We start from the raw sequence: 22,494 nt of genomic DNA, 5'->3' as shown, positions 1-22,494 counted from the left end.
TAAACGCTTGAAATGTTTACATTTGTGGTTAGAGGGAGTACATGATACTAAAATGTCCTTGCATTCTTCAAACCAAACAATGTGATGCTTTTGTTTCAACTTTAGTTTGCTGCAAATACTCTATCAACTTACTTTTATATTGAAAATTGCAGTTTAATTTAATACTACAAATTACTTTTTTTTTCTTAAACGCCACCGATCAAGATCAATGTTTTTCATCTTAAATTGATATGGCAAGAGCACTTCCATCCACACTCATGTACTCCCTTATTCCCATAAAAAACCAACTTCTAGCAATGAACTAGACGCATTGCCAAAAGTTGGTTTTTTTTAGGGAGTACTCACCAATGCATAAGTGTAGTGTGTGCACGTAGCTGTCTTTCATATATAATAATAAAAAAATACTCATAAAGAAAATAAATAGCAAGTCCTTAATTATTCTAACTGTACATATATTAATTATTGTTACATACCAATGCACTCCTTAGTCCTTGAATATGCAGCACACATGGTTCACTCCATTCTTCATGTTCCCTTGTGTGATTAGCAATGTGTTTGCCCTCTAACCTAACAAAAAAGAAGTATTGAAAACTAACCAAGTTTCATTTGTTAAAGCTGCAGGTGGAGACAGGACAAAACGATCCCCTTGGTAGCTTGGCAATACAAAGCTGTCGCACTACTGTCTCCTCTTGCAAATGCCATGCTTAGGACGGCATTTTCCTCGTTGCTCAGTGCTCACTGCACAAATGATGGCGTTCTACTTCTACATCGTCAACTTGGGCGCAATTCCATACAAAATTTCAGCAACCACATGTCTCTATCGTTATAGTCTTTCCATCCATAAGACGCTTGCTTACCTGCATTATTGCTTGGCCAACAGAATGGCCAGTATATTCAGAGCAAGAGCCAAGAGGAGGACCTTCATTTCACTCGCAGTAAAACTTTAGATTTTCACACAGATCGACTTCAAATGCAAGCTGCAAAAAGGACACACTACCTTGAATCCTCTGACATTATTGTCACTGGAGAGAGAGAGAGAGGGAAAGGTAATGAGAAAAATTTAGGCAGTGTCCTTTTTGTTCTGCAGTACTGTTGCTGTTGCCGTTTTACTGTCTGCACATGACTGTTACTATTACTACCCCCTGCTTTTAATTTCTACTGTCACATTGAATCTCCATTTGGCCATGTTATTTTCTTTTCTTTTCTTTTCTTATCTTGGATTTTGTTTTTTCGCTGAAGTTCTTCCCAAGCTTTGTGTTTAGTATAAATTCTTATATAATTTTTTAAAGCAACTTTTGAACCTTGTAGTTGTCATAATTCTTTTGTATCTATCCTCGAACAGTTATCATAAATCACATTATCTATCAAACAGTACCTCTCTGCCAGGACAGAGGAATGCAAAACAAAAAGTTGAGCGTAAGGCCAATCCTCCAAAATGGCAAACTTTGCGACCACTCTCTCTCCACCAAAAAATGCTAGAATGATAAAAGTTTAGGATGATCTAAACACCAATTAGTACTTTTGAAATGCTAAAACTTTTACCACTAAAACTTTTGCTATCTGCCATTTGCTATTTAAAATGGATATAACCATGTCCTAAAAGTGTCATTTTTGCAAGCAAGGAAAAAGAAAGCAATGGAGTACAAAGCGCAAAAATATATTTGGCTTTTGCAGATACGCCATGGAGTGCTCACTGCTGAAGATTCACTTGACCCACACAGCACACATACACATACTGACAATGATGAGTTGATGACACACTGATGAAGGAGCAAAGCAGCATAGAATCCATCAAGTTTCAGAGGGCTTTCAGTTCTCTCTGCTTCCTTTCCAGCTTGAAACATTTCCCATTTCCTTCGTGCAATCCAGATGTGCCTCCATCGAATTGGAGAAAAACAAAAGAACAAATAAAAGAAAAAAAGGGGAAAGAATACGGTACAGTTGAGATTTTCTGAAAAGGCTTAGTATATTCAGATTTTCTTTTAACTTACATCTAATTAAATCAAACGATTAACATCAGATCATTGTCTGTAATGTTAGTACGCGTAGCAGTGGTCAAGAATTTTCTTTCCTGATAATGGCGAGGGGGTTAGATATTTGTGAGAATGATAGGATAGGATACGGGTGCAAAGCGAAACCGCTCTAGCAACTGAAAGTCTGAAACGGTCGTCTCCTCGAGTCTGAACTCTCGAGTCTCAACCCTCGTCGTCGTCGTCTCCACCCAATCTCTCCCATTTCCATTTCCATTTCCATTTCCTCCCAAAAAAACACACAAGACGAAAAAAGGAGAAAAATCGCAACTTTACCATTCGGTCCAAACTGGCGACATCCCTTTCTCCCTCCCTTGTGCAGCATCAAACTCGTTCAAAGGTTAGCCTTTTGGGGGTTTCTCTCGTTTGACTGACCCGGGGTGGAGTGGAGACGTGGAGTCGTTGGTGTTTGGTTCAGTATCCTCGCTCTTCTTGGTTGTTGGTGGTGGCTCAAAGATTGGGCTTTGACCCGGCTTTGGCCGTCGTTGACGACGGTGGAGGAGGGATTCCTCAATCCGCGGTGAAAAGATTTTGGGTTTTCAAGTCTTAATTAGGTCGGAGTGAGTTTTGATTGTACTACTCCATGTTTACTCGATTTGGGAGGTGAGGAGGAGGAGGTTAGGTTACCTAGGTTTTTGGAGGGGGAGATGGCCGGAGCGGGAGCCGTGGGGGGGAGCAACTGGGAGGAGATGGTGAGGAGGATGCTCCCACCGGGGACCACCATCCCGGAGGCGCCGGCCAACCTCGACTATTCGATTGCGCTCGAGTACGACGGCCCTCCGGTGTCCTACGAGCTCCCCAGGATCGATCCCGTCGACCTGCCGGCGATTCCCACCGCGCAGCCCGTCTCCGGCCCGCTGGTGCCCGGGAGGAGCAACGGCGTGGTGGCTCCGGTCGTCAGGCCGGTGTTTATGCCGCCGGTGCACCGGAAGCAGGATGCTCACCGTGCCGAGCCACCGCCGGTTGCGGCACAGGGTAGGAGGAGGAGAAGCTCGGAATCGGTCGATTCGGCGCCGCAGAATGAGGGGTTCTCTGATGATGATGACTCATGCTCGGTGTCGCAAGAATCCGCGCACAATTTCCATGGGCAGAGAGGTGGTAGGACAGCTGCTCAGGAGGGAAGAAGAGCTCAGGTTGTCACATTTGGGGTCACTGAGGACAGCAGGTATGAGAGCAAAGAGTTTGATGATGTGTCGGAACAGTACGTGGCGGTGACCAAGAAGGAGAAGAGAGGGAGGACCTGCAGCCGTTGCGGTAAAAGGAAGTGGGAGAGCAAGGAATCATGCATTGTTTGCGACGCGAGGTTTTGCAGCTACTGCGTGCTCAGGGCCATGGGCTCGATGCCAGAAGGGCGCAAGTGCATCACTTGCATTGGCCAGCCAATCGATGAGAGCAAGCGGTCGAAGCTCGGGAAGGGTTCGAGGATACTATCACGTCTGCTCAGCCCGTTGGAAGTAAGGCAAATACTGAAAGCTGAGAAGGAATGCCAAGCAAACCAGCTCCGGCCTGAGCAACTCATCATAAATGGTTTTCCTCTTAATCCAGATGAGATGGCCAGCTTGCTTAGTTGCCAACGGCCTCCTCAAAAGCTCAAGCCTGGAAGATATTGGTACGACAAGGAGTCAGGCTTGTGGGGAAAGGTAAGCCTGTTAGTGTTGGTAGGAGAAGAGCATACCTTCTTATGCAGTCTGAGCTTTTGCTAATGACATTTTGTTCCTGCTGATAGGAAGGAGAAAAGCCAGACAGGGTTGTCAGCACTAACCTAACCTTTAATGGAAAGCTTCAGCCCAATGCCAGTAATGGCAACACTCAGGTTTATATGAATGGAAGGGAAATTACCAAGATTGAACTGAGAGTTCTGAAGGTATCAGTGTTCTATCATTGTACATCTATCTTTGAAAGCGGGTACAATTGCAGAAATATCCATTATGAAACAATATTAATATATATGACACATTTTTTTAAGACTATGTCTAAGTTATATCATAGACACACTTTCTTATAGGCATACAGCCTTTCATAGAATTTCATATGATTGTTCAAACCAAGAAGACAATATTACGGGAGAAACTAGGTGTATACTGTATACCATCCAAATTTTCTTCTTTAGAAATATACCACATACCACAAAAAATAAAGTTTACTTTAATACCGTCCAAACTTCATAACTCTTGTAAATTGACCACTATCATTACCACCTGTTGGACCAACTAATAGCTATTGAACTAGATGGCTGATCTGGTGTGGCTTGGCTTTGGGTAAGAAGGATTGGCCTCTGTCTAGTGCCTCACTTTCCTTCTGCGGTTCTGTCTACTGTCCTGGTTTGGAAGAAGTCAAACCAAGCCAGATCAGCCATCTAGTTGAGTCTCTCTTAGGAGATTGGACGTGAGGTAACGGGAATAGTAGTTGATGAGATTTGTGAAGTTTGGATGGTCTTAAAGTGAACCCAGCAATTTTGGTGTTATCTATCTTAAGAGGAAAGACTTGAGTGGTATACCCAATGTTGTATTCTATTAATAGCAAAACACATGAAGATGAATGTAGCATGTAGTCTGACTATAATTTCACCAGATTAAGAAAGAGTGTAAGGACTATGTGCGTGGTTTTTAGGAAACGAATAAGGCGATTTTTTTTGCTGGTACTATAATTGTGCTATCACTATCACTGAATTTGCCTCAATATCTGAATCATTCTTGTAGATTGCACAAGTTCAGTGCCCCCGTGACACTCACTTTTGGGTTTACCATGATGGTGGCTATGAGGAAGAAGGCCAAAACAATATCAAAGGGAAGATATGGGAATCGGTATGTATCTTGCTCAAAGGAGTTCTAACCACTTTGGCAATCATGGATTAGCTCACTTTTATAATCGTGTTCTATTTTCCTTCTTTTCCTCTGCTGCCCCTCTCCCCGTACATAATCCAGTGCATTCTCCCTTCCCTCTTTGTAATTTATCTTATTTTTAATATTTAATGCAGTAGGAGCCTCTCCTACTGTTTCACGTAAAGAAAAAGGAGTTCTAACCCATTCATTGTACTTCCTAAAACTACTGCATGTCTTGTTGTTTTCTTAACATGATTTTGCATGTCCTTATTTGCAGCCTGTGACACGTTTTGCATGTGCCTTGTTTTCACTACCGGTTCCTCCAGCAAACTCTGACGAACCAAAGGACGAAGCTCCTTATTCAGCAAGAACTGTTCCTGATTACTTAGATCAGAAAAGAATCCAAAAGCTTCTTATTCTTGGATCGCCTGGAGCTGGTACAAGCACCATATTCAAGCAGGTACGACCAAATTTGACATTTAAAACTGCAGTAAACTTTTACTTTGTTATACATCTCTTAGGGTGGACTCTACCTTTACCTACTGGCCCTGTATGATATACAGCTTGAATTTGATTTATAGTCTCCGTTTAGTGACATAGAAACCTTCTCGCCGTTCGGAAGCACAGGACTGCAGGTTAACTGTTATAGGTGACAATCACATATGCAACGTGACATGACATTCTGCAAACTATCACTGATCAATTTTCATGTGTAGTTTAGTTATCTCTGGTGTGTTTCTTTTCCAATAAATGCCTGCAAATTTTTATGGAGCACCACACAAGTTATTCATTCTGATATGTGGATGCACAGTTTCCAGTGGACAATTGAGGAGTCAGCCCTATTATTTATCTTGTATACATTTGCATGATGTTTTTTTTTCTCAAAACAGGCAAAGTTATTATACGACACTAGGTTTACCCAAGAAGAACTTGATAGTATCAAACTTATGATCCAAAGTAATATGTTCAAGTACCTTGGGATCCTTCTTGAGGGCCGTGAGCGTTTTGAGGAAGAGGCTTTGGCTGGATCGAATAACCCAAGCTCAGAGGATGAGAATACGCAGCATGGTAGAACCACAGCTAACACATATTCTTCACTTCTATTTTTCAGGGCTATATGCAATATCTTTAAGTTTTTCTTATTGATGCAGATGGAAATAAATCGAATGGTTCAGATTCTTGCATATACTCGATAAATGCAAAGCTGAAGAAGTTCTCGGATTGGCTTTTGGATATAATAGCAATGGGAGACCTCGATGCATTCTTCCCTGCAGCTACGCGTGAATATGCTCCAATTGTTGAGGAAATGTGGAAGGATCCTGCCATACAAGCAACATATAAAAGAAAAGACGAATTGCATTTTCTCCCTGATGTTGCCGAATATTTCTTGAGCAGGGTATTTAACTCAGCTTATATATTAAACAAAGAGTGAATTTATCATTGAAAACTTGCATTATTATTCACAACCTGCCTTTGTGCATTGTGCTACACCAGTACCTATTATGGTTATAACTTTATAAGTGTCAGTGAATCCCTCTAGATTCCTATATCATATCTGTTCCTAAAAATTCTACAACAGCTTGAACCACTAATCATTTGCCTTACTCCGGCACCAAGCATAACATAATGTGCCCCTGCACTTACTTTTTTTTTTTGTGTACACTATAGGTGTTTGAATCCCTCATTGACTTGTCTTTTTATGACATCCTTGCAGGCCATTGAAGTATCAAGTAATGAGTATGAACCTTCAGAGAAAGATATAATATATGCTGAAGGAGTAACACAAGGGAATGGATTAGCCTTCATTGAGTTTACTCTGGATGACCGTAGCCCTATGTCAGAAATGTACACTGACAATCATGAGCCTCACTCTCAGACACTAAACAAGTAAACTCTTTCTTCATGACTCATGCCTGAAGTGCATATAAATCCTTTAATAGTACACATCTCTACATATCCATATACCCTAAACAGTGCCTTTTATTTTCCTTTTCCATCCGTCATTTTTTTTGTTACTAGCTCTCTATAAATAAAATAGCCTTAGATATTAAATTGTTGGCAATGTATCTTTCGATTGTGGTAAAATGCATTTCTACTGGTCAGTGAAATAGGTAGGCTACCTGCTCTTTGCTTGGGGTGATTATTTATTTGCCCTGCGAAGCAAGTACCGGAAAGCTATTGTCTCATCAGCTTTTATTCCTTTTCAGATATCAGCTGATTAGAGTAAGTGCCAAGGGAATGAATGAGGGATGCAAGTGGGTGGAAATGTTTGAGGATGTCAGCATGGTAATATTCTCGGTAGCACTCAGTGACTATGACCAGCTGGGGGCCCCTTCAAGTGGTGGCAACAGTCCCCTTGTGAATAAGATGATCCAAAGCAGGGACTTGTTTGAGGCTACAATCAGGTACTATTGGCATTAGCCAGATAGTTTTGTAACTTTAACAGTTCCATAATTGCGCATAATCAGAAAAAAGATATTTAAAGTGACAAGTGATAGATCAAGGGAGGTTGGTCTTGTTCCAATTGAATCTAGTAATAGTTTGGGAGGATTGCATACTTCATATTTGCGAATACCGTATTGCTTGTGTACAAAATGGACAATGTTACAGCTTGTTTCAATTGAATCTAATAGTTTGGGAAGATTGCACATTTCATATTTGCGAATACCATATTGCCTATATATAATGCGAACAATGTTACAGCTTTCCTGAAATTAGTAAAATCTCATTCCAGGACCAAAGTTACTAACCTATACTTGTCCCAGGCAACCATGTTTCCGCGACATGCCATTTGTTCTTGTGCTCAACAAGTTCGACCTCTTCGAGGAGAAAATCGGGCGCGTCCCGCTCTCCACCTGCGAGTGGTTCAGCGACTTCTGCCCTCTCCGGACTCACCACAACAATCAGTCGCTGGCTCACCAGGCGTTCTACTATGTCGCGATGAAGTTCAAGGAGTTGTACGCCGCCTGCACGGATCGCAAGCTGTTCGTGTGGCAGGCGCGAGCCCGCGACAGGCTGACCGTCGACGAGGCCTTCAAGTTCATCAGGGAGGTGCTCAAATGGGAGGATGAGAAGGATGGGGGTGGGTACTACCCAGATGAGTCCTTCTACAGCACCACAGAGCTCAGCTCCTCACGTCTGATCAGACAAGAATGATGCACATTTTGCCCAGAAAGAAACTGGAGATTGTTGCTCTTCTTTTTTCAGTAGTATTTTTTCCCCTGGGTGATTTGCAACCGATTTCGTTCTGTGCAGGCAGAGATCTCGTTACTGATTGTATTGTATAGTAGTATTGCTGTATTAGTTTGTCAGATGGAGATGATGATTATTGTGTGTTCTTTATAGATCATTAATTAATACACTTTCATACTAATTTGCCAGTCAAATATAGTGGAGGACGAGAAATGGTTAGCTTGTAAAATCATTATCATGCGTGTTTTGTGACTTGTGTAAGTTGTGTTGTGTGAGCTTATAAAATCATTTCCTGGAGTTCTGGACACAACCGGGGGGTCGGTGTTTAATTCTCCGACCCCCAATGTTGTGGATAAATATTGTTCTTTGGTCATTTTACCAGTTATTAATTACTGCAAAAAAAATCTATAAGATTCAAAGGTTTTTCTTCAGTTAATGGATGATGATTACCATGAACACATTCCTCCCGAGCTATTAAATGGTATAAGTTTTGCAAAAACCTTGATGAGCATTTCTTAGAAAACATTTTCAATCGACTTTTTAACTTTAAAATATTTAACTCATTCCTTTGTGCCCTTGAAAAATTGTCAAAAACTCATTACCCCTAAACACTTTACAACACGCCCTAAGATGAAATAATAAATCTGTTCTTCTGGCCATTGGTCTGACATGTGGGCCCCACTGTTAGTTACCCAAAGCCAAGATAAAAAGGAAAAAAAAATACTAATAATCTAACCTTATCTCCTCTCACCTTCCCGCGCTCCTCACCCTCCAATGGCGGCGGCGATCGCCGGCGCCGCCGCATCCACCGCCGTATCCATCACCTGCTCCTCCTACTCCTACGAAGACGACGGAGCCGCCACCTCATGGTCGCTCTCATCCGGCACGTCGTCGTCGTCCTCCTCCTCCCAGCGCCAGCGCCCGTACCGGCGCCTCCTCCACGACGAGGCGCAGCGCCTCCGCCGCGAGCGCCGGGGGCAAGGGAGCGGCGCGCACACGCCCCGGTGGGTCCGCCGCACCCCGGACCAGATGGCCCGCTACGTCGAGGACGACCGCGCCGGCCACGTGTACGGCCGCCACGTGGTCGCCGCCGTCCGCGCGGCGCGCGCCACGGCGTCCTGCTCCAGCCCCTCCTCCGCCGACATGCGCGAGGCCATGGCGTCGTTCGTCGCGAAGCTCACCTTCCGCGAGATGTGCTTCGTGCTCCACGAGCTCCGCGGCTGGCGCCAGGCCCGCGATTTCTTCGCCTGGATGAAGCTTCAGGTAAGCAAAGAGACTGAATCTTTTCCTCTTTTTTTTTCTGAATTCCTAACGATTTCACCTCGATTTATGAGCTGATCACCATGAATTTGTTTCTTGATCCATCCAGCTGTGCTACGAACCGAGCGTTGTCGCCTACACAATCCTTCTCAGATTGTACGGTCAGGTTGGGAAGGTCAAGCTCGCCGAGGTGACATTTCTTGAGATGCTTCAGGCCGGGTGCGAGCCAGACGCAGTGGCATGTGGAACCCTCCTGTGCGCGTACGCAAGATGGGGGAAGCTCAATGACATGTTGATGTTCTACGCCGCGGTGCGCCGCCGCGACATTGTGCCCTCCATCTCGGTCTTCAATTTCATGGTCTCATCTCTGCAGAAGCAGAAATTACATGGCAAGGTAATCCACCTGTGGGAGCAGATGCTGGAAGCCAATGTTGCCCCAAATCAGTTCACATATACAGTTGTGATCGGGTCATATGCCAAGGAAGGTATGTTGGAGGAGGCCATGGATGCATTTGGTGAGATGAAGCGCCGCAGATTTGTGCCGGAGGAGGCGACATACAGCCTTCTGATCAGCTTGTGTGCCAAGCATGGCAAAGGGGAAGAGGCATTGGGGCTTTATGATGAGATGAAGGTTAAGAGTATTGTCCCAAGCAACTACACATGTGCATCTGTCCTGACACTCTATTACAAGAATGAGGATTACTCGAAGGCGCTTTCGCTGTTCTCTGAGATGGAGCAGAATAAGATTGTTCCTGATGAAGTTATCTATGGAATTCTTGTTAGGATATATGGTAAGCTTGGGCTTTATGAGGACGCGCAGCGTATGTTCGAGGAGATTGACAAGGCAGGTCTTTTGAGCGATGAGCAAACTTATGTGGCAATGGCTCAAGTTCATATGAATGTCCAAAACTATGATAGAGCATTGCAAGTTTTGGATGCTATGAGGGCGAGAAATGTAAAGCCATCACAATTCTCCTACAGTGCTCTTCTCCGATGTCATGTGGCAAAGGAAGATGTGGATGCTGCTGAAGATACTTTCAGAGCTCTCTCCAATTATGGCCCGCCCGATGTGTTTTGCTGTAATGATCTTCTCAGGTTATATATGAGGCTTGGCCATCTAGACAAGGCCAGGGCACTCATTCTGAAAATGAGGAAGGAAGCTCTCCAGTTTGATGAGGATCTATGTGTGACTGTGTTGGAAGTTTGTTGCAAAACCAGTATAAATAAGGATACGGATAATTTAACTGAAGTGATTCAGAATGAAGGTAGCTCATCAAAGGTGCTAAATCCAACAGATAGTTCAACACTTAGTATGATGTTGAAATCCTTGTTGGACAAACCTGGGGGCTTGTCCAGTGTGTCCCAATTGATCATGAAATTTGCTAGGGAAGGTGAGGAGGCTAGATGCCGCACATAACATTGTATTCATGCTTGAACATACTGCTTCTTACTGCTGGCTCTACATGGATTCTTCTGCAGGGAGTACAGATGAGGCCAAATTCCTCTATGAACACCTTACTGAATTGGGAGCCAAGCCTGATGATACTGCAATAGCTACTTTAATTGTACAATATGGCCAGGCCCAGCAGTTGGAACAAGCACAAAAACTGTTTGAGACAGCATCAACATCGTTTCCAGTAGGAGGATCTGTCTACAATGCAATGGTTGATGCATTGTGCAGATGTGGCAAAACTGAGGAGGCATATCGTCTTTTCATGGAATTGATCGATCAAGGTCATAATGGAGATGCCGTGACAATAAGCATACTTGTCACACACCTGACTAAGCAAGGTGAGTTTTTTTGACGGTTGCTTTCTTTGGCTGCTATATAACTTATATTGCTCCAGATGAATTTGTGACTGATTGACTGGCTGTTTAGAGGCCAAAAACTATGCATCAATATTGCACTGTAATTTTACCGATATATTTTACTTTACTTCTATTTGCACTGACGTAATGATGTTACTTCCAGAGAAATTTCAGGAGGCAGAAAACATCATATATCGCTGTTTACACGATGAAGCTGAGCTCGACACTGTTGTATATAATACTTTTATCAAGTCAATGCTTGAATCAGGTCTGGATAATGTCTTTTTATTAGGTAGAGAAGAAAACATTTCAGATCACATGGTGTTAGAGCTAACTGTAACAGCTTTAGCTTCCAAGCAGGCAAACTGTACTCAGCTGTCAGCATATATGATCGCATGATATCTTCTGGCATTCCTCGGTCCATGCAGACATTCAATATAATGATAAGGTAGATAATATTCAGAAAAACAAGCCAGGAAACTGGGCTTTATTTTTCCCTTTGATGTTTTTTTGCTGAGAACGTTATGTCATTAGTTTCAGTTTTTCTCATTCAGTGTTTATGGCCAAGGAGGAAAGCTGGAGAAGGCTGTTGAAATGTTTAGTGCTGCACAGGAACTAGGCTTACCGATTGATGAGAAAACATACACAAACATGCTTAGTTTCTATGGAAAAGCAGGTAATTTAAATTTTCCCTGCATTGTGCACAGATCTAAGGAACTTTGATAAAAGCATCAAAGAGAGATCCTACATTTTAGTTATTTTTTTGCTCTTCATTCTATTCAGTGCTAAATTGTTATTTCTGCAGGGAAGCATCATGAGGCATCCTTACTGTTCAGTAGAATGAAGGAAGATGGTATCAGGCCTGGAAAGGTATTCCTTTTTGTTAGTGGCAAAGCAAGAAATGGTATACTTAGCCTTGAGGTTAACCAGAATATGTAATTTGGACCTTAACTTATAATGTGCAGATCAGCTTCAACACCATGATCAATGCCTATGCCACTTCAGGATTGCACAATGAGGCAGAGATTATATTCCAAGAAATGCAGAAAAACAATCATGTGCCTGATTCGCACACATATCTTGCTTTGATCAGAGCATACACTGAGGGTAAATGCTACTCCAAAGCTGAGGAAGCCATCCAGATGATGCTGAGAAGCAACATGACCCCTTCATGCACTCATTTCAACCATCTCATTTCCGCCTTTCTGAAGGAAGGTCAGATTGATGAAGCCCAGAGGATGTACAACCAAATGGAGGAGGCAGGCATACCTGCTGACTTGGCATGTTGTCGGACGATGATGAGGATGCATCTGGATCACGGTTACGTCGATGATGGCATCTTGTTCTTCGAAACGGCATGTCGACTTCTGAAACCGGATAGCTTCATCCTGAGTGCTGCATTTCATCTCTATGAACATTCAGGCAGGGAGTCTGAAGCTGGGGATGTCCTAGATGCCATCAATATGAGTGGTGCCTCTTTCTTGCGTAATCTAAAGGTTGGATCAAAGTTGGAGCAAGTGAGAAATGATACACATGCATCTTGAACAAGCTGTGAGTATCATGTCGGATGAAACCGCTGTTAAAACCGCTCGAGGGAGGCAATATAAACCAGTATTAATAACCGAGTCTAGTTTTTTTTTTTTTTGGTTTGCTATTTTACTTGCGACATATTTTTGGGCTAGTATCTTTCACTTTTTCATATGTAGGATCTTGCATCAAGATTCGTATTATTGTATATCGAACTTTTACACTCGATTACAAATGCACCAGAATTAAATTTTATAACTTTTTTCTCGATTTACGATTTTTTATATGGTTCTATCTTTTTGTTATTTTTTTTAAAAAACGGACTATATCCATTGGTTGAAAATTCTGTAAGAATCAAATCGAAGCTACAAGTCTTTGTTCAGGAGGGAAAGTTGGACTCGAACATAGTTGGGGAGGTACAATAGACTGTTTATACATATACAGCCCATTTACAGATACAGCCCAAATGGTGGTCCATTGTGAAAAGCGGCCCATTGTTCCCTCAGAAAGCCCACGGAGTTCCTCTGAAATATAAACAGAGGAGCCCATGGTGTTGTAGTGTTGAACAAGTTGTAGCGCGTGAGGGAGAGGTCGATGCAGCACAGCGATTTGGCTCCAGGGATGCGGCTGTCCACGATCACGTTCAGCGATATGACTCATCAACGTGTGATTAACTAAATATTAACCTCAAAGCTTAAAAAAATGGATTAATATGATTTTTTAAAGCAACTTTTTTTATAGAAAACTTTTGTAAAAAAGATATGACTCATCAACGTGTGATTAATTAAATATTAACCCCAAAACTTAAAAAATGGATTAATATGATTTTTTAAAGAAACTTTTTTATAGAAAACTTTTGTAAAACACGCACCATTTAATAGTTTGAAAAATATGCGCGTGAAAAAAAGTAGGTGAGTTGGGAAATAAGGGGTGAAGAACACAGCCTAATACTGGTTTATATGACTTCCACCGAGCGGTTTTAACAGCGGTTTCATCGGACGTGACATTCACAGCTTGTTCAAGATTCACTTGCTCCCAACTTTGATCCAACCTTAAGATTCCTCAAGAAAGACGCACCACTCGTATTGATGGCATCTACGACATCCCCAGCTTCAGACTCAGCTTTAGACTCCCTGCCTGAATGTCCATTTATATTGGGAAGCTCGAACAACATATAGGTTACATTCAGAACCAAATCACAAGCCAAGTGCACACAAGAATATATATTAATGTTCCAAAATATAGCAGCTAAGCTCAAACACTCGTAAAACGAAACATTATCTCCATCACCAGTGGAAATCCTCAACGGTAGCGAGTTCCAGAATCCAGACTTCCAGCATAAAAGCAACAGCTACTAATAGTTTAGGTACAAAAGCATCCAGTGCACCTCGAAAATATTAGACTAGAGAATGCAGCTAACAACTGAGCTACAAAACGACTGCAAGTATTATTAAGCTAAGCATTAAGATGCTCTGCCCTACATCAGAATTCAGAAGAGAGTCTCAGAATCAGATGATAAGAGCAGAGCTCTTGTGCAGCAATCACTGGCCGTCTCCCGCTGAATAGAACATGCTTGGGTACACCCACAAGGCCTGCAGCTGGCGGTACCAGTTTCTTTTGAACACGAGGTTGTCATCAGTGTTAGGATCCCACACAGCATCTGCATCATCACCCAACCCATGCAGGCTCAATGGCTGAGAGTAGTGAGCATAGTACAAGCAGTTGCTCCTCCCTCCCCAGCGCTCCGGGTTCTTGAAAGAAAATGGAGGGCTCCTTGCATCACCCCCAATGAAGAGTGCCCAGTTCTCCAGCTTCTTTACCTCCACCCATTTTGCAGGCTTGGTCGACATGTCCAGACGGTATGGCCTGTAGAGGACCGGTGCTCCAAATGAAAAACTTATGTAGTGGTCAACAATGAGAAGCATGTCACCACAAACCACAAACCATGGTCTCATATACGGACATTCATTCATGTTATCCCACCAGAGAGTTTTTATCTTTTCCAAGCGAAGAATGGGGGCCAACTGCAAAGTGTACAGACTGTATTCAATCACAGCGATGAGCTGACCATTGAATTCCACAATCTGATCGACCCGATTAACGGGCAGCTTGAGCTCAGACCAAGAGTCACTTCCAACTGGCCAATCAAACAGGGAGGACTGAGTGCTGATAATGAGATGTGAGTTAGGTGACGTGATAGGAGCCGTCAGAATGCCACAGTAGTAGAACTCATCACAGTTCTCACTGAATGGAAGGCGTGGAGGTGAAACCTCAGCACCGGTGAACACATCAACAACAAGACAATAACCACGGCGGCAGCAGATGAGCTGACCATGGGAAGAACCTGCAAAATGCATCCTCTGCAGAGTTTCTTGAGGAATCTGGCAGCGGAGTGGGGTGTTTCGGTTGGCTAGATCAATGACCTCACACGAGCGTAGCTTGCGATGACCATTGCTGCTATAAGGGGCTTTGACGCGGACATTGGGTCGGACGAGGAGGGGTGGGAGTATGGTGCGAAAGTTAGATTTTGATGGGTAGGATGAGAAGGCAGCACGCCAAGAATGGCAGGTGCCAGTGAAGGCAAGGAGGTCAAGGAAAGAGCCCAATAGAGCAACAATGGAGTGAAGCAGGCCCTCTGGGAGTTCTGCCCAACCTTCGATCACAGACGTGGCAGGGGGTGCTGAGCCAGAGGCTTCAGAAACCTTGCTGGGGCTTTGCATGATGGAGTATTGCTGGACTCCCTGCAACACATAATGAATTCAAAAACAAATTAGAATGGTGAAAGCCTGCTAGAATTTCAGCTACCAAATATATGCGGAAGATACCTCAATCGTCATTATACACTGAAAATAAAAGGCAAAGATCTTGATTCCAGCAGGTACATTTTTTATGTTCAGGGAGAAACAATAGCATACAGGAAAAACAGTAGCTCGTTTTTCTTGAAAATGCATGCATGCCTGCTTAAAGTTTAAAACTTTCTATGTGAAGCCCATCATTGTATTCAAATAATGTAAAAAAAAAGGCCTGAAATATTTTCTGTTTTGATGCCTATCTCTATTTGAGGGTCAAATTATGACAAAAACAAATATTTTCTGTTTTGAGGCCTTCCTCAATTTGGGGATCCATTCATGCATGGCATCAAAATTTCTGTTCAGGAATCACCACATTGCATCCAATTTCGCGCATTTTGTTTTCACACTAGTAGAGGCACGCGCACCTATACGCTCTCATAAACCTACGTTTTTTTTTTCACGAATGCGCAAAAGGATTGCGCGTCAATATATTAGAAGAAGATAGTAGAGTTTGGTTAAACATTGCAAACGATCAGGCCGTTCTCATAAACCTACGTGATCAACCATGTCAATCTAGGGTTCTTCGCTAGCACATCCAACAACAAAATCCAGTGCAAGATCCACCCCTACCAACGCGGGGTAGATCTCACCACCACAGGACGGGACGCGCTTCTCGGTTAGGATCGGATTCGGAGACACGAGTGACACAGACACACACACGAGGAGAAACTGAGAAATGTATCAAATAAAAATTAAAAAAAAAAAACGAGATGAGGTGTTGGTTGCGACAAGGTTGGGGGAGAAGGTAGAGAGTTTGCAGGCCTTGCGGATGGACGGACGAGTCTCCGGCGACGACGATGCCGGCGAGCGGCGCCCTCTCCGGCGATGTCGGCGTGCGGTGCGGTTAGCCCCTCTCTCACTCCCCTTCTCCTGCTCCTTTTATGGCCTCCAATCGTGGGCCCAATTTGGGCTTTCTTAACTGGGCCTAGCAATGTGGGCCCAAATCAAAAGTTGGGCTGGATTGGTTGGGCCTCCCATGGATCATCACCTCGCTGACGCATCCGCCTCCTCGCCTCGCCTCCACTCCCATCGGACGCGCCGCCGCCGCCGCCGCCGTCGCCACCGCCGGGTTGGTCTCCTCACCGGCGCATCCGGGGAAGCTACGGGTTAGCAAGCGCTCATGGACGGGAGCCGCCGGAAGCGGCAGCGGCGAAGACCACGGCCGCCGTCGCCGCAGGCCGAGCCCTCGCCAACGGAGCTCACCGCTCTCGGCCAAAGGTCCGCACCGCAACCCTAACCATGATTTGGTTTGTTTTATTTATCCTTCTCTGTTTCACCTTTGTTAATTCGATGTTCCTGAGTGGATGGATGTGCGTCAAATCATCGTGAGGCGACAAAGAACCCTCATTCATCGTATACCACGCGCCGATAGCGATTTCGTCTCATGATGTCATGAACTAGGTAGGGTGAGCTAGCTCACCAGTGCATAACTTGTTCTGTTGTTCAGTGATGAGGTGTGAAACTATTGGTAATTTGGTATAGTGGGAGATGATGGATATTTGGTGTTCAAATTTAGGTACAATTTAATGCGGTCTCGACACGATTCTAGTCGATTACATAGTTCCAGGACGTTTATGGTACCTGACATTCTTGTATGGTAGCACTGCCAGTAGTGGTTTAAATTGGGCCGCGAGAGGAGCAAGATCGATTAATGAATTAATCAAATGCGCTTACAATTTTTTTTCCTGTTAAATTGGATGCATTGCCCGCATATTCATGTTGTCGGAATAAATATTTTCATCACTTTTGGTGATATTTGTTCTGAGGGTGCTCTACAACGTACCCCTCTGTCATTGTTTTGAGGGGCCAAAAAAGGGTTTGGAACACTAGACAGATTACAACTGTGCTATTGTTCAAGGTATCAAAGCTGTAAGTGGTTCTTGGAATTGTTACAGTTCAATGAAACGGGCATAATTATTTGCCTCAGCATGTTACAAGAGCCTATTGCTCGATATGCCCAAGCTGTAGGTGAAGTTACCAATTCATGTTGCTTCTTTAAATGAACCGACATTGTGATCAATATCATTCCATTTCTAAATCTTTACTAATAATGTTATCTTTGAGTGCTTTCTCTGATCCAGTCGTCCTGAATTTTTTTCATTTGTTTGACAGGGAAGTTTCTGTTGCAGAAAGGCCCTTTAAGAAAACCTGCCACTCATCAGTGTCTACATCCTCTACCATGTGTGAACCCCATGTTTGGCCAGGTCTCATGGACAGCATGCTTCACCAAATCATTGCTTTGCTTAGCTCATTCCAGGACTTGCTTGCTTTTAGTGGCACTTGCCGCTCTTGGCGAGCTGCATTATCTTCCTTCCCATCCATATATACTTTCACCTTCCCACCTCTTCACCTGAAACCAGATATACCTAATTCCCATCCCCATTGCAGCAGTTTTAGGTACACTCTTTTATATAAATGCAGATGGCAGCTTGGTGATCCATCCAAGAGAACTTTATCCCTTCGCTGTTCAGCTCCACAAAATACTCCAAATCGCATGCGCTATTTGGGTTGTTCATATGGGTATCTCATCTTCTCATATTATGAGAATTGCCTCCTTGTTGATATGTACACTGGCGCTAAGGTGAAGCCTCCCAAACTACAATCCGCAGGCAACAAGGAAACATACTATGGCATCCTTACTGCTCCACTTAATTTGCCAATATCGCATCTCCTACTTTGTTCGAGATCGTCCATATTCTATTGGCAGGTTGGAACGAATTCTTGGTCAGAGCACCCTTTTGGCGGTGAGCGCATTCTTCAGATTGTGCTCTTCAAAGGTGAGTTTTTTGCGATGGACTTTCATCACAGGCTCCATACCATGCGCTTTGCACCTCAGCTCAGCATGCAGGAAGTAGGGGTTGTGTGGGGAGAAGAAATGTTTGTGGGTGTACATTTTAAGCCGTGGCTGGTGATCAGCGGTGACATGCTTCTCATGCTTGACCTCTCAGTAGGCATTCACCATTCGTATGGTTTCCCTGGCACCTTTCAAGTCTTTCGTCTTGACTTTTCTGCTCAAACAGCCAAGTGGATGAAGATGGAAAAGTTGGAAAATAGTGCTCTATTTGTCAGCCTTGATAGGAGGAATCCTACGTTCTCTTGCACGAACCCTGAAAGATGGGGCGGAAAGAGTAACTGCATTTATGTTGCGAAACCATCTGAAGATTCTGATGAACCTTGGACTGCAGTCGAGCTTGGTCAGCCAATTCCTGGTGCAACACATTGTGTTCCATACAGTCATCCACTCCTGCGAACTGAAGGCCATTGCAGTCAACTAGAGTACCTCTGGGTGCTCCCCAGTTTTATTAATGGTGTTGACCAGTGATCTATCATCTTTGTTTTGTCATCATGTTTTAGCCATCATTGCAAAGCCCTTTCCTTACTGCTTGTTAGATTTAATAGGTTATGTACCTGTAATGGCTTCTTGACCTGGCATATATGGATTCTTGTACATCGAAGTTGTATTGTCGTGCAGTTTCCATGCTTAGTTCTTGCTTCGCTTGTACGCATAGTTGGCTTGTGTTCTGTGACCTTGTGAATGCAGGCTTACGATTTTCTCTTCTTTTTTCGAAGACTGCTTACTGAATGTCATATTATCGCTTGCGAGTTGCGACTTGCACAATTTACCTTTAAGTTGGATTATATGAATATCATTGATATTTGTTTCATGAATGATTTAGCTAGCAATTCTCCTTGACAATTTATCTGCATTTCCATACTGGTCAGGAAGGCAAATTCTTTATAAGCTCACACTACTTTCCCAAATATGATGATTACTTGTTCATGTCCTTTGCTCAGTTAATAGTATATGTATAACTAGAATGATGGCCGTGTAGATTGCGTGGCTAACATTATTGTATTTTTCTCACATAATAACACATATATTCACATTTTATTAGGGACGCGCTAAAGCGCCCCTGGGGTGTGTGCTAGCTAAAACGCACTCTCACAGGTACACCCCCTCCCTCCCCCTTAACTCCTCTGCCCCTCCCTCCCACACCTTTCCCACCACTCTTGTTTGCACATTTTCTCACTCCTGATTTTTCTTCTCACATCCTTCTATCAGTAATTGATTTACTCTTGATTTTTCTTCCCACTTCCTTCTCTCGGTAATTGATTTACTATCAATTGGTATTCTTCCCTCGGTAAATGAATTACTCCCAATTGGTTCTTAGCCCTTCTCTCATTATAAATATACTTCCTCTGTTTTATAATGTAAGTCATTCTAGTATTGCCTACATGTATATAGATGTTAATGAATCTATACAACATATGTTTAGATTACCACAAAGATTTTCATAGTTAATAAATTACTATTTGGACGGTTATTTCTCTTGATAAATAAATTAGTCACATTCATATTAAACTAGTAAAACCATTTTCCTAGACAATGGCAAAATGTTTTTCTAGGCGCGTAGAACTCTCGAAGCCAAACGACTGTCTAAAAAAATAGCAAGGAGGAGGGGGAGGGAGAGGACGATATGACAATCCGTCTGCGAAGACATATTTTCACACGCGGACCACATAAGATGACGTGTGCGAAAATACCAAAATTAATTTGTCCAACTTGCATGATCGACAGCCCCTTGCCTATATGCATCGATGCACAGCATGTTTAATTCCAAGCTACCGATGGAACCATCTTAAATTCTGTCAATCTGTTTTGAATATTGTTCTTTTATTCACATTGGATATATATGATCCTGTCATGTCTCGCCTACGTGCTCATCACGGCTATTTAATGGCATCGATCCGTCTCTCACATCTCTTCTGCGAATTTATATACAGTCGGTATACGTGATCACAACATGCATGAACGTGATCACAGGAAAAGATAACTTCAAAAACCATGATTTGCCGAGATAAAACCTAAGAATGAGACACGAAGCTTAATTCAAATCAGCTGGCGGCTGATTACGATTTTTACCGGTGAACACAATCCACGCTTGAACTTTATGAATTGCATAAATGCATATGAATTAATGTATTTTGGGGGAAACAGATACAACTTGGTAGAGAACCAATTACAAATCTTGGTGCCCATGCTTAGGAGTTTATTGAAGTCCTAGTGGTGGTCTCGTTACATATTCCTGAAGTTATCCTTGCATTTTTCATATATACTAGCGCTTTGCGCGACTTTTGATTCTATTTAAAACTTCTGTGTATGGTCTATTAGTTTACCTTAGCTTTTAAAAATGTTTTGATATAAGTTAATTTGTTTATAAAGTATCGATTGTCCTAGCCAACTATAGATATAGCTAAGTTGTATTATATGAGTATGTTATAAGAGAAATCAGAAGCCTCCTTTGTTCCCTCTCTTTGAATCATATGTTTATGAGGAGATGAAACCTCCAGAAATTTCCATATGTTTAGCTCATCTATGGTTTTTTTTAATACATGCACTCTTTCGATCCAATGACCATTGTTTATTTGAACTCTTCATCTGATGGCTAATATATTTTTGATGATGTGGCACATCCTCATGCAAGAAAGCTTGTTGCTTTCACTATATAAGATATGGAGTACATTATAAGCAAACATACAACACGAAATCAAATAGGTACGACACCTTATATCAGTAAATAAATTAGGGGTAATTGCTCATTTGACCTTGTTTCACAGCCTAACTAGTAACTACCAACCTGATCCTACTTTTTTTAGTTTGCTTATTTGATCCTCCTTTTCAAAATCGAAGATGAAGGCTGACACTATTCCATTAAAACGAGTTAATAGTGTTAGTGAGTAGCCAGGCCAGCACGGCCCGACTAACAAACCGTGCCGTGCCCGCCCATGGGTTGCACCTTCAGCCTAGGCACGGCCCAATAAAACTCGGGTCGTGCTGTGCCGGCCTGAAGGCACGACCAGGCCACTAGTCCATCATGCTCGTCCTTGGAATAAGTCTATTTGCTTCCCTCATCTCTTTGGGTCTGTTGACGTGAAAAACACACACTGGCCTGGGAGATCTGCTTAGCTCCAGTGCAGGTCCAAAGGTTGATGAGATGCGTGCGTGCTAGTCAGTTTGATCCTGCAACTGGCAAGATATGTAAACAGTAGATCCCACAACCGATTGGCTAACAAGCCGATGGAGTAGTTCCAGCCGATGCTGATAATAGCTGATGCTAATACTACCTGATAACGATAGGGTTTAAGCAATTGGCTATATGTCCAATGTAGATGATGATATAAAGGCACTTGGCTGATGATAATAAAATATAACAACAATATAATCCAGTATAAACCAATCGGCTAGCATTGATATGATAGAATAAGCACTGATCCGAAGGGTAAATAATACATCGGCTGGAGGTCCGATGTCATAAAATCCACAGGATTAGATAAATTAATGAAACCTTTGTTGTCATCAGCTAAATCTAACTTATATGTATATGCAATCCTTATAAGCCGATGCAATGTCCAGATAACTTATCGGCTAGCACCCCGATAAAACATTAGTATGAACCTATCGGCTTAACAAGACTTATATGATCAACAATAATCTAGTAGGTCGAACCTAACCGATGCATCACGAGATTGTATATGATAATCTAATACTCGATGAGCCGATAGATCTGTCTAATGTGATAGATATAACAAATCTATTTAGAACATCATTGTGATTGTAGAGATATATCGGCTAAGACAGAAGATCGGACCTAACCGAGACAGTTCCAACTAAACCGATGCGTCTCTAAATACAATGCAATTAGAGATAGAATCGAGATATCAGGTAGGCAAATGTATCAACCAAACCAGAGCGATCCAAGAGATCGGAGCGATGCAGCCTTGAACAACACCGAGGTAGATGACAGATTCACCAGGGCCCGACGGAACGTAGGACTTACCCCTTCGCCGGAGATCAAAAGCCGATGCAGCCCCGCGTCAGGTGCCCAAATCCCGCCGGAAGATAAGTAAAAACCTCGGTAAAGAGGGTAGCGATGCGCTGAGAGTATTATTGATCGAGAGTGATAGATTATATAGACCCCGGGTGTACATATTTATACCCAT

The 22,494-nt window shown here is 42.9% G+C and overlaps 4 protein-coding genes across 4 annotated transcripts; 3 read left to right on the top strand and 1 right to left on the bottom strand.

The window, feature by feature from the left end:
• Positions 1 to 2,394: 2,394 nt before the first annotated feature.
• LOC4339891 (extra-large guanine nucleotide-binding protein 3) lies at positions 2,395 to 8,276 on the top strand. The gene is made up of 9 exons (XM_015788226.3): positions 2,395 to 3,670; positions 3,757 to 3,894; positions 4,730 to 4,834; positions 5,130 to 5,312; positions 5,743 to 5,920; positions 6,004 to 6,248; positions 6,567 to 6,739; positions 7,060 to 7,257; positions 7,618 to 8,276. Exons 1-9 carry the CDS (start codon positions 2,678 to 2,680, stop codon positions 8,006 to 8,008), a joined length of 2,604 nt encoding a protein of 867 aa, XP_015643712.1. The 5' UTR covers positions 2,395 to 2,677; the 3' UTR covers positions 8,009 to 8,276.
• A 501-nt stretch (positions 8,277 to 8,777) lies between these two features.
• LOC4339890 (pentatricopeptide repeat-containing protein At5g27270) lies at positions 8,778 to 12,912 on the top strand. Its single transcript, XM_015785517.3, has 8 exons — positions 8,778 to 9,307; positions 9,414 to 10,695; positions 10,784 to 11,095; positions 11,277 to 11,381; positions 11,474 to 11,561; positions 11,668 to 11,789; positions 11,919 to 11,983; positions 12,079 to 12,912. Exons 1-8 carry the CDS (start codon positions 8,819 to 8,821, stop codon positions 12,655 to 12,657), a joined length of 3,042 nt encoding a protein of 1,013 aa, XP_015641003.1. The 5' UTR covers positions 8,778 to 8,818; the 3' UTR covers positions 12,658 to 12,912.
• Positions 12,913 to 13,848: 936 nt separating this feature from the next.
• LOC4339889 (uncharacterized) lies at positions 13,849 to 16,346 on the bottom strand. The gene is made up of 2 exons (XM_015787001.3): positions 16,255 to 16,346; positions 13,849 to 15,381 (listed from the first exon to the last, which is right to left on the bottom strand). Exon 2 carries the CDS (start codon positions 15,358 to 15,360, stop codon positions 14,182 to 14,184), a length of 1,179 nt encoding a protein of 392 aa, XP_015642487.1. The 5' UTR covers positions 15,361 to 15,381; positions 16,255 to 16,346; the 3' UTR covers positions 13,849 to 14,181.
• A 162-nt stretch (positions 16,347 to 16,508) lies between these two features.
• Positions 16,509 to 19,057, top strand: LOC9272250 (uncharacterized). The gene is made up of 2 exons (XM_015786200.3): positions 16,509 to 16,710; positions 17,605 to 19,057. Exons 1-2 carry the CDS (start codon positions 16,613 to 16,615, stop codon positions 18,812 to 18,814), a joined length of 1,308 nt encoding a protein of 435 aa, XP_015641686.1. The 5' UTR covers positions 16,509 to 16,612; the 3' UTR covers positions 18,815 to 19,057.
• The last annotated feature ends 3,437 nt before the right edge of the window (positions 19,058 to 22,494 follow it).

Source organism: Oryza sativa, chromosome 6 (genome assembly GCF_034140825.1).
Source record: "Oryza sativa Japonica Group chromosome 6, ASM3414082v1".
NCBI classification, from domain to species: domain Eukaryota; kingdom Viridiplantae; phylum Streptophyta; class Magnoliopsida; order Poales; family Poaceae; genus Oryza; species Oryza sativa.
This window is presented reverse-complemented; position numbering and strand designations above follow the sequence as displayed.